Here is a 12,826-nt window from a genome sequence, read left to right on the forward strand (position 1 = left end):
TCATTGGATATTTGAAGACAGTGGTGATTATGACAGTAATGAAAATGATGATAATATTAGTGATAAGAATAATAACATTTGTTGAGCCCTTACTATGATAAACAGTTAAGCTTATTGCATTGAATCTACATGGTCCTAGGGAATCAACACTACTATTATCCCTGTTTTAAAGATAAAGAATTTGAAGTTTAGAAACATTTGTGTGGGTAATAATTGGCATAATTAGATTCGAGCCTAGGTCCTGGCTCTCCAAATAAATTAAAAATATTGGAAGTAAATCACAAAATTATTGTTTCAATTTGTTCTTTCTTAAAAACCTTTTGAGCCTTTGAAACAGAACCTTGAATATCGACGAGACAAGCATGAAAGCTTAAAAGAAAATATCCGTAACATTTATTCTCCTTTAAGAAAATGCCCCTGTAAGGGAGAGGGGTATTCCTTAACTGAGTATAATGTGGTTATTGTTTCTATTTTAAAATATGATGGGAGAAGCCGGCCGTTTAACAAGATAGATGATTGAGAAAACTAATATCCCAGTGCACTTCCTATAAAAAATGTACTCAGGGTCTAAGTTACAAAGAAAAAGAGGGAGGGAAAAGTAACACATTAAGAAAATAAAATAAAAAGCTGGAGAAGCCCAGCTCCTATGTGACTGACTCCATCTCAAGGTTAATTTCCTGATATTTCAAGTGAGAACTGTAGGCAATTGAGCTTAAAAATAATCTCTTCCCTTGTGGTTTTAAAATATATCTCAGTAGAGTGTTTAAGTTTTACTCATTTTTTTCCTCTCGCCTAGTTAAAGAGCTCCCCACTTCTAACCTTAATACTACTAAGTTTCCCTGCAGTGTAGAGGAACTAGAAGAGTGTAAGAAGTGCTCACCCAGCAGGTAACATTCACTTAACTTCATGAAAACAAGCGAAATACGCTATCAGGAATAATGAATGCGAAAACTCTTAGCAGCTGAATTAGAGATTCATGCTCATGATTGGTTTCACATTGTCTTAAAAGATTATCAGTCCTGGGGCACCTGGGTGGCTCAGTGGGTTAAGCCTCTGCCTTCGGCTCGGGTCATGATCTCAGGGTCCTGGGGACTCTCTGCTCAGTGGGGAGCCTGCTTCCCTCCCTCTCTCTGCCTACTTGTGATCTCTCTCGGTGTGTCAAATAAATAAATAAAATCTTTAAAAAAAAAAAGATTATCAGTTCTGAGTAATCTACTCAGATGTTTTTAAAGGTTAATTCATTTTGGTGAGCATAAACTGATACTTAGGAAATGCTTCATTTTCTTATTCTGATGAAAGCGTCTGTCTTCATCTGGATCTCCCCAAAGCATTGTCTGACACACGGGTGTGGGAAAAGGTGATGTCTTATTGTTGTTATTTGTTGGTTTGTTTTAATATGATCCCAGGGAACAAGTATGAAGAAAAAGCAGAGTGAATAGGAAAAGAGGAAGCTCAGATACAAAGATGATTTATCTTTTTGGCAAACCCTTACAACAAGCTAATTGAAACCTACATAGAATTGGTTGGTCCCAACACCAGTGGTGAAAATAAAAGACTTTTGAATAGTTCCCAAAAGGTGTAAGGATACTTATTTAAATGATTTATATTATTGATATTCCTTTCCCATGGACTCTGCTAATAATCAAAATAGTCTGGGATTTGGATAATATAGTTTTTATACAATATATTTTCAGACATTGAGGTTTTTTTTTGTTTTGTTTTGTTTTTTTTAATGTCAGCATCTCATTAGTCAGCTTAGGTCGTCCTTGCGTTTCCAGCACCTAGCCCAATAAACTGGTACAAAGTGGGTACCTGATAACTATTTGTTCAATGAGTGAACGAGTAGCATATATCAAATGCATTCCTATGCTCGCAGTGTTGAAAATAAGTGATGCATGCCTGTCTTCAAATAAATTAGTAGGAGGAGAGAAAGCCAAGTCATGAGGTAGTTTCATAATTGTTTAATAAGCACTATGACAGGTTTACAATAGACAAAGGATGCTGTGGGAATTTTAGAAACATGTAGAGAAAGAGTGAAAATTATAAAATGCCACAACATTAAATGGAAATAAATACACTGTATGTTACTGTAACAGATGAAGAGGAATTAGTGGTTTACTATCCATAAAGCAGGACTTGCTGTTTGGATGTGTGGATGTATATCTTTTCTAGTCATGATAATCCATTTCTACTCATTCATCCAGGCTCTCTTTTGGTCTCCTTAGTGATTAGTCAAAAGAAACACATGTGTTCTGCTCCATGACTACAGGTTGTACCCTTCACTCTGAGAGATTTTCTCACAGATTATTGTCAGCCTTTCAACACATTGAGAAACTCAGTGAGATCATCAAGATACAACAGCCCACATTTATTATCTATTTGGAAATGAAGTTCATGACCAGTGGCTAGTTCAGGGAAAAAAAGATGATGCCATATATTACGTATATGTATCCACTGTTTATTTTAGTATACTTTGAAAACATTGTAAGCTATATGTAAACATATACTTTAAAGAGGGACAGATTGCTAAATCATTTTGTCTCGGATGCTTTCATTTGTAAAGAGTAACTATACTGTGAAAATTTTCAAACTCTCATATTCTAAAATAAGGAAATCTGTTTGGCACACATAATCATTCTTTTTTGCTCCCTAGTCACAAAGGCATAGCTAAGTCACTGCTTTGATTTGTTGTGAATTTTATTTGAGACTGACCATACCATCCTTGCTAAACTTAGACGAATAAAGTCATTTCTCATTTCAGATATAGCTGCAAATAGTAAATTAAGGAAAGCTTTGTTCTTTTCTTTCATATTGCCAAAAAATGCCTCATGGAAATTTGAGTGAGAAGGTAGAAAAGTTTTCTCACTTTAATTCCTCGTTTTAGTACAAAGCACCTTCTAGAAATAGTCTTTATTATATTAATCTTGTTTAAAACTTATTTAAACTGGATAGAAAAGTTGTTAGAGTGGAATAAAGATTTTATTTTATTTTATTTTTTGGAATAAAGATTTTAAAATGTGGTATATATCTCAGTCAACAAGCATACATATAAAAGTGCATGAACTTCAAGGAGTTCGGTTTTGATTGCTATAATACATTCTAGATTCGTTGTGAAGATAATGGGTGGGTAATACTACTTTAGTGCATGGCATTTCATTAGAATATAAATGTTCATTTTATTCAAGCAATAGAAGAGACCTATGTATTATCTATTTCAAATGCCCACTAAAATGTAGGCCACCTCCTTCTCAGATGACTGTACTCACTGCCTGAATACTTTTAGAACCCAGAAACATTCCTTCTCGAAGAGGCTCCCGTCCTTTGAAAGTCTTTTGTCTGCAACTGAGATCTGCCTCTGGAGACATTTGGTGCAATTCCACTTCCTTGGTTCTGAGGCCATCCTTCTGGTCAAATGAAAGGAATGCCAAGGAAATCCTATCAAGACCATTATGAAGAGTATTCTTGACATGAGAAAAATGAATACCAGTAAACAAAATAAAAACATTGTGAAGAAAACCAATTAACAATTTAGTAATTAGCCTTTATTCTGAAATGTGCTAATTCTACATATAAACCTTACTTTTTTAACAAGTGAATTCAAGCCATCTAGTTCCATTTTATAATGGTTTAATTTGTTTTATGTAAATGAATCATTCAAGATTATATAAATATTAGATATTATTGTCTAAGCACTTTGTTTAATTATGAAATTAAATTTCCATTACTTTATAAACAGGGAATCTAAAATATATTAAATACCAGTATATTTATAAGCAATCCTCTTCTTTTCATCTACACCTTAGAGATACAGATTTCTGACCAACAAAACAGCCTTATTAGAAGGGTGAAAATCATAATTTACAACCTTCACTTAAACTTTAAGAGACAAGGAAGGCTATCATTGATATACCAGTAAAAGTGATCAATTCTAATCACAACATGGATAACATTTTTAAAAGTGAATTTATTTTCAGGATAAATAAGTTCCTCAACTAATTATTAAGCATAATTTTTCTTTGATATCTGGCATCAATATAGGTTCAAAGGAAATAATTTTGCATATATACTTCTAAAATGACCTAGTAGAAAGTTATTACACTGACCTGTTCCAGGCCACGTAATATCTGTTTCTGTCAAACAAGGTTTATTCCTGTCAAACTGTTTAACAATGACTCATAACAAGTTTGGTATCATATCAACAGAAATAAAGCAGGAAATAAATGATAAAAATTATTGTGGAAATACTTCCAAACAGAGACCTGTGTTATATTTTGAAGGTAAATCATGTGCAGTTTTTTTGTTTTTGTTTTTTTCTTTTCTTATTAGTGTGAGACTATTTCAGGCCATGAGGTGAGCCTTTGATTTGTCTTTGACATCTTTAATCAATCTACATTCTGTGCCTTGCTGTATTCTGACTAATAGAAGTATAAGTAGCAATAAGTAAGGCTTGAGTATATGACGCTCAGCCAGCATCACTGGTGTCAGAACCAAATGAAAAGGGTTTTCACAATTGAAATAACTGAATCATGAAAGAATCTCACTTGGTTTAAATGTTTGCAGATTCGGTACTGGGCTGCCCATGACAAAGAAGCGGCGGCACACAGAGTTCAAGTCACCAGTCAAGAGTACTCAGCCAGGCTAGAGAACCTTCTTCCCGACACCCAATACTTTGTAGAAGTCAGAGCCTGCAATAGTGCAGGGTGTGGACCACCCAGTGACATGATTGAGACCTTCACCAAGAAAGCACGTGAGTTTTAGACTTGTCAAAAAATACCAATTTGATTCGATCATGGCGCAGATATATCTGAGAGAAACTTACTACCTGGCAGTCTTAGCACATTCAGTTTTCAATTTTGTCCTTTACAATCACCTGAGATAAAAACAAACAAACAAACATTGTTAGTTATTGTATATGATGAAAAGATGTGCAGAATGCCTTCATGCATTTAATGTTCTACTATAGAAATACAGTTACAGAACCTCTCTTCATAAAGACTACCCCCAAACTTTGTATCATTAGATAATTAATTTGTCCTCTCTGTTATTATTTTTATACTGTTTTTATAGGACTGGATTAATAGCATGAGAAAATTGAAATTCTGCTTATTTTCTTTTTTTGTAAGCCTTTGTCATTGCACAGTGCAAATGCAAGTTAAATGTTGTAGCATTCTATTTGCTCTCTTATTACCATATATTCTCATTGTTTATGTAACATATATACACAATATATAAATATATAACATATATAAACAGTATATAACAAGACTGTCTACCCTGCTTAGAATTTCCAGGCATTCTTGCCTCTCTAGCTTCACTTTGATATCTCCTTCTTGAAACCACACTGAATGTACAGAAGAAGAGATTTATATTTGAGGCTCTAGGGAGTTTTAGAAGAATTTAAAGACATGAGTACTATTAGGTTTGACAATTTATGAAACCACTTGGGGGAAATGCGACTAAACACGGCGGTAAGATTCCAGACTCTGATGTCGGTCATGGATTTCAGATCTGTTTTTGCCACTTACTAAATGTGTGATGATAGACAAATTACCTCTCACCTTTAAACTTGTTTTCTAATTTGTAAAAGGAGCATTCATTCCTGGGACATTCGTTCCTATGTTCTTTTTCTATTTATTCATTCATCAGAAGTATACTATGTCCCCATCACTATTCTAGTGGTTGAGGACACAGAAGGGATCAAGCAAGACCCAGAGCTTCTTCTCATAGGATTTACAATCTAATGGAAGGACAGAGGGAAAAAACCTGACAAATAAGTGTGTATGATAATGTCAGATGACAGGGCAACAAAATAAATAGATAGATAATAAAATTGAAAATGACTTGGATGGGAGCTCAACCCCAATTAAGTGGTCAGCAAAAGCCTCTTTGAGAAGATACTATCCGAGTCATATATATGAGTATATGAGATATGAGTGACGATTGGCAGGAAGAGGACTATTTCAGGTAGGGAAAATAAGTAGTGTAAAACCTTAAGGTGGGAGTCATTTGGTATGCCTTAAGTGTAGAAGGGCAGTGGGGCCAGGGTGTAGACTGGAGGTGAGATGGAGGAAGTGTGCTGAGACTGAGATATGAAGGGTCTCATAGTTGTCAGTCGTGTTAGGAGTTAGAGTTTTTTCTAAGTCTCATAAGAGCTATTGGAAGATTTTAAGGCAAAGAGTGATTATCTAATTCATGTTTTTTAAAAAATAATTCTGGGTTCTGGATGGACAATGGGTGGTGATGGAGTAAGAGTAAAAATAAAAGAGTCAAAGGGGGATGATTTTAGATGGTGGTTGGAATTAAGGGATAATGGATAGAGAGAGAAAATTTTCTGCAGAAAGAGTTGACATCTAGGTGCTGGTTTAGATGTTGGGATGGGTGGAATGAAGACTAAGTATCAGATTTTTTATTCAGAAACTGGGAATTCAACTGTATCATTTACCAAAGATGGGAAAGAACCATCGAGAGGAAGATTTGGGAGTACATGGCAAATGTTCCGTCTTGATTACATTTGAGGAGCCATTTAGACATTTAAGTAGAGAGAGGCACTTGGACACATTCATCTAGAAATCAAGAGAAAGATTAGACCTGAGATAAAGTTGTAAGTTCTTAATGCCAAGGGCCCAGATGCAGGATTTAGAGAAAATTCATAAATAGAGGAAAGAAGGATACTTAGGATCAAGTCCTAGGTCATGTCAACATCTAGAAATTAGACAAAGGACATGGAACCATCACCACATGGTTAATGAGACAGAGTGGCCAGAGAGGCAGGAGGAAACCCAGATATTAAAAGAACATGAATTTAAGAAAAGAACAAGATTCAGAAAGTGATTAGAAGGTCAACTTTATGGAATGCTGCAAAGGTATTAAATCTGAAAAGAATAAAATGTAACATTAGATTTAGCCAACTGGAGGTGATTGATGACCTTGAAAATAGCAGTTACAAAAAGCTGATGAAAAAATAACCCAAATAAGGAATAATGACAAGAGAATAAAAGATAGTTATGTATCACAGAGGGCCATGGGTACATTAATGAGCCTAAGGATATAAAGTGCTTAGTTTAGTGCATGGCAAAATTAGCTCTTGTTGTCACATCATTTTCACTGACTTGAAGCAGTTTGCAGAACTGAAGTCAGATATGGTGGCTGTCACTTGCATATTATTACTTTCCACAGCTCCAAGTCAGCCACCAAGGATCATCAGTTCCGTAAGGTCTGGTTCCCGCTATATAATCACCTGGGATCATGTGGTCGCACTATCAAATGAATCAACAGTGACAGGATATAAGGTATGTAACAGATTACTGGATTTTTCCAGACATGGGCTTTATTCTTACAAAGAGTGATTGATATTTGGACTTGATTGACATTTGTTGCACCAAAACCCATTAAGCTTTCTTATTCTAGCTGTACACTAGAATCAAATGACATAGTACATGTTAAATTTTGAAATGCAAAAGGATCTTGAGTGAATCCTGCAAAAATGCTATGTCGAGTGCACAAGATAGGTAGAATAACTGCTTTAAGGAATAGAGTTGTTAAAGTGATCAGTGCATAAATAGGAGGAAGAATCCATTTTTGTTTGGCAATGATTAAGATAGTGTTGCCTAATGCGTGGCAAACTGATACATTGAGTTATGTTCCATAAATGAACATAAGAAGGAAAAAAGATTATTTCCATATCTCTATATCACACACATTTTATTGGATGCCAACTTTTAGGAATAATGAGAAAAAATTAAATTGTGAGACAATGTTTTAAGATGACTTCAATATGTTGAAAGAGCCCTCATTTTACACCTATTCCATAAGAAAAAACAAACATTTTTCCCTCTCTTTATTTTAGGATATTTTAAAAAAAGTCAAAGGCTTAAGAAACTGTCCCTTGGATCACCCTAAAAAATAGGTGAAATCAACTTTTGTGAATTAAAAATAACATGAATTTTCCAGCTAGTGTTACACATAGCTTCCTAGAATTTTTTTATTATTATTAATAAAAGTCTAAAGAATTTTTATTATAGTTTTAGTGTTTTGGAATTGGCTCATTAGTCAACTTTATTAAACATACATATTTTGGTACTTTTTCAGGTACTCTATAGACCTGATGGCCAGCACGATGGCAAGCTGTATTCCACTCATAAACACTCCATAGAAGTCCCCATCCCCAGGGATGGAGAGTATGTTGTAGAGGTTCGTGCACACAGTGATGGAGGAGATGGAGTAGTGTCTCAAGTCAAAATTTCAGGTAAGTCAGTCATTTGAGACACGTTTCCATTAAGTACTTGTAAGTTTTTAGGCAATGTAGACTCCTGAGAGTAAGGTAGGATCAATATGCACACCAATGTCAGTGTTTTCCTAGGTAAACTTGAAACATTAAGAATGTCCTGAAACTTGGTATTTCTTCCCTTATGAGACACAAAAGTAACTTTGCACCATACCTTATGCTTTTTGTTTATTATCTGGATGACAAAGCATTATTAAAATACCATGATGCAGGTATGGTAATAGCAGTGTATGGTAACAGATAGTAGCTATACTTATGGTGAGCATAGCATAACCCATACGCTTGTTGAATCACCATGTAGTACACTTGTAACATTGTATGTCAACTATACTTCAATTTTAAAAATACCATAATGGGGGCACCTGGGTGACTCAGTAGGTTAGGCATCTACCTTTGGCTCGGTCATGATCTCAGGGTCCTGGGATCAAGCCCCACAGCAGGTTTCCTGCTCAGTGGGGAGTCTGCTTCTCCCTCTGCCTCTGCATCTCTCCCCATGCTCCTGCTCTCCATTTCTCTCTCTCAAATTAATAAAATTTTTAAAAAATATCATAATGCATTATAGTTTTACATAATACTAGACCATTAGGTAATAATACCCAAACTTCTTTTATAACAAAAAGAAATTCATGGACTACTATTAATACTCATTTAACTTCCTTTCTTTGTCCTACACATATTAATATAGTAATAAAATAGAAAAACACTAGATGATAGCTCCCTCCTTTACCATCTCTCTCTGTGTCTCAGCATATGTGTTCTTTTTCTGCAAACTTTATTTTTCATAGCATTGGTTAAATCCAAAATAAATACTTGAAGCAGTGACCTCCTCTCTTTTTGGCATTTATAGAACTCTATTATTTAAATTTGATACTTTTTTCTCATCCTACATGATATAGTTTAACTATAATGAATTAAAATTGATGTTAATTTGAGAGTTTTATGAGACTCTGAAATACTACGAGATGCTGAATTAAAGACAAAAATAACAGATTTATAATACAATGCTAATTTATAGCCAAATAGATGAAAATATTATATATTTAACTAATAATTAATTCTTTAATGTTAAAATTTTTAGTCTGACCACAACTGCACAAAGAAATTATAGAATTAACATTAGGAAGTGTCAAATATTTGGTGAATAACACCATTCTAGAATTTTTTAATTTAAGTTTGGGTTTATTTGTAAATTGTTTAAATAGATTTTCCCATAAATTTATCTTACTTTTTTTTTTAATTTAGACATTATTATTATGTCTTGTTAGAAAATTTGGAAATTACCAAAATTTGAAAGGAAATAAATCAGTCATATTCTAAATATCCTAAATAAGCTACAATTAATGGTCAGTGGAATTTACTTCTAGTTCTCTTATATACATGTATAATTTGATTTTTTTTCTATTGAATATATCATGTTATATCCCACTTTCATGAATCATGTTCCATGAACAGTCCCCATGTCATTCAAAATTTTATGAATTTCATTTAAAATTATACAGACTACTCTCTTAAACAAATGTACAAAATTTACCTACCCATTTCAGTTTTCACTATAATAAAATATTATTTTGAATATACTTTTTTATAAATTAACCTTCCACTTGCACCACTCAGATGTTAGTCTCGTTCTTTTTAGCCATTACTAATTTGATAGAAGAAAATGGCATCTTTATGTTTTTTTGGTTTTTTTTTAAGATTTTATTTATTTATTTGACAGAGAGAAATCACAAGTAGATGGAGAGGCAGGCAGAGAGAGAGAGGGAAGCAGGCTCCCTGCTGAGCAGAGAGCCCGATGCGGGGCTCAATCCCAGGACCCTGAGATCATGACCTGAGCCGAAGGCAGCGGTTTAACCCACTGAGCCACCCAGGCACCCCCATCTTTATGTTTTTTAAAACAATTTCTACATTCTGAACTTTCATAACACACACTTTCAGTAGTTACACACTTAACTTAGGCTCTTCCACTAAAGGAAATTGGAGGGAAATGTGGACATTAATTCAAGGGCAGTGAGGTGCAAAATAACCTAGTAAATTGCTTTTGAAAACAAAACTTTCCTGTCGAGAAGTCTGTCATTGCCCACTGTTGCTCTCTTGATTTCCTTGATCTTCATTTATCATCCCTACTACAGAGCAGAACCCAGTTTCTGGGGTTTAGACTCAGAAGTTTGTAGCTAGAGATGCCAAATCTGTGACAGGAGCATCCGCATCGGTATAACTAATGACATGCCAGTTAATGTGAAACAATAGACTCTCCTGGGGTAGAGGGAACCCTGGCTTCATTTGCCAATTTCTGTGGTGTAACTATTTCCATCATATCTGATTTCAAACTTCACACATGACGTCTCTCAATGTGGAGCTAAGAACAGATGCTGGGTAACACAACATTAATGCAGTAATGGTGTGTTGTAGGCATAACCTTAAGAGCATTGATAACATTAAAACACAGTAAAATAGTTAGGAAGTGATGAGTTTTCAGAATTTTCTGCCTTTGTTTTAATCTTCCTCATTAATTAATAATTTTATATAATTTCACTTTCAGTAACAGTGATTTTTAACAACTTGTTCATAAATTTCCTTAAAAAAATTAGCAGTTGGCTGTTGGGAGGTAGAAGGGACCACCTGCAGCACCACAATTATCCTCTGACATCCCAGTGGAAATAGCCCGTGTACAGAAGGCACAGAGTATGCTTGTTTTAGAAACCTCAAATATACTCAAAATAGTTCCCTTTTTGCCAACTAATGGACAACATTCTTATTAAGACATATTTTAAAAAAATTTTTTATTAACATATAATGTATTATTAGCCCCAGGGGTACAGGTCTGTGAATCATCAGGCTTACACACTTCACAGCACTCACCATAGTACATACCCTCCCCAATGTCCATAACCCCAATGTCCCTCCCCCACTTCCCCCCCAGCAACCCTCAGTTTGTTTTGTGACATTAAGAGTCTTTTATGGTTTGTCTCCCTCCTGATCCCATCTTGTTTCATTTATTCTTTTCTACTGCTCAAACCCCCCATGTTGCCTCTCAACTTCCTCATATCAGAGAGATCATATGATAATTGTCTTTCTCTGATTGACTTATTTCACTAAGGATAATACCCTCTAGTTCTATCCACATCATCACAAATGGCAAGATTTCATTTCTTTTGGTGGCTACATAGTATTCCATTGTGTATGTATACCACATTTTCTTGATCCATTCATCTGTTGATGGACATCTGGGTTCTTTCCATAATTTGGCTATTGTGGACATTGCTGCTATAAACATTTGGGTGCACATGCCCCTTTGGATCACTACATTTGTATCTTTAGGATAAATACCCAGTAATGCGATTGCTGGGTCATAGGGTAATTCAATTTTCAATTTTTTAAGGAACCTGCATGCTGTTTTCCAGAGTGGCTGCACCAGCTTGTATTCCCACCAACAGTGTAGGAGGGTTCCCCTTTCTCTGCAACCTCTCCAACATCTGTCATTTCCTGCCTTGTTAATTTTAGCCATTCTGACTGTGTGAGGTGGTATCTCATTGTGATTTTGATTTGTATTTCCCTGATGCTGAGTGATGTGGAGCACTTTTTCATGTGTCTGTTGGCCATCTGGATGTCTTCTTTGCAGAAATGTCTGTTCAAAGACAGAATTTCTATTACTTATTTCTTATTCTAACCGTGACTGTGCAAAGAAACTATACAATTAACATTAGGAAAGGTCACATGTTAAGGGGATAGTACCATTCTAAAATTTTCTTAACTTGGGTTTATTTGCAAATTGTTTAAATTATTTTTAATGAGAGAGACATGTAAATGCAAACAAATTTTAGGCTCCCTTGTAAATTTAAAAGACTTAATACTTCCCTTTATTTCCATTTTCATAACTAAATATGTAGTCAGGAAGAGAGTACATTGCTAAATTTTAATGTTAATAAGCATCATGCTGTTCATTTATTTGCTTATTTATTTATTCATTCAATAAATGTACATTAAATGCCTAAATTTCCACATCCCTCCTACTCCACATTGCTATTACCCCTTGCTGGCCCTACTGTAATTCTAATGATTCTCTTGGCTTCTAGTTTTGGCCTCCTACAATCTATTCACTGTGCAGCAGCCAAAGGGATCTTGTTATACATCAATCAAAGCATGCAATTCTCCTCTTAGAAAGACATCCCATAAGATAAAATCTAATTTCCTTAACATGGCCTAGAGTGCTCTATAGTAATTTAGCCTAACTCTCTTATTTCAATTAAGTCATTTCATCTTTGTTCATTGACTTTCCTTCTCTTCTTGAACATGCACCAATGTTATCCTTACCTTTAACTATTTGTACTTGTTCTTGCTGCTGCCTAGAATTTTCTGAATTTTGGCATAGCAGATTCCTTCTTGTCATTTTTGATTCTGCTCTGAAGTCACCTCCTCAGAGAAGATATTTATGAACACCAATTTTAAAAAGCCCCCTATTCTATGTCACTCTTTTATTTTATTCATAATATTTCTAACTATTCAAAATGATCTTATTTATTAATTTATACTGCTTATCGTCTA

General features: G+C 34.7%; 1 protein-coding gene across 1 annotated transcript in view; it reads left to right on the plus strand.

Moving 5' to 3' along the window:
• CNTN1 (contactin 1) overlaps nucleotides 1-12,826 on the plus strand; it is a 357,030-nt gene that overhangs the window by 309,604 nt on the left and 34,600 nt on the right. The window contains exons 23-25 of the mRNA XM_044227281.1: nucleotides 4,561-4,747; nucleotides 7,177-7,289; nucleotides 8,089-8,245. Coding sequence (XP_044083216.1) covers nucleotides 4,561-4,747; nucleotides 7,177-7,289; nucleotides 8,089-8,245 — 457 coding nt within the window. The remainder of the gene's footprint in view (nucleotides 1-4,560; nucleotides 4,748-7,176; nucleotides 7,290-8,088; nucleotides 8,246-12,826) is intronic.

Source organism: Neovison vison, chromosome 12 (genome assembly GCF_020171115.1).
Source record: "Neovison vison isolate M4711 chromosome 12, ASM_NN_V1, whole genome shotgun sequence".
Taxonomy (NCBI): domain Eukaryota; kingdom Metazoa; phylum Chordata; class Mammalia; order Carnivora; family Mustelidae; genus Neogale; species Neogale vison.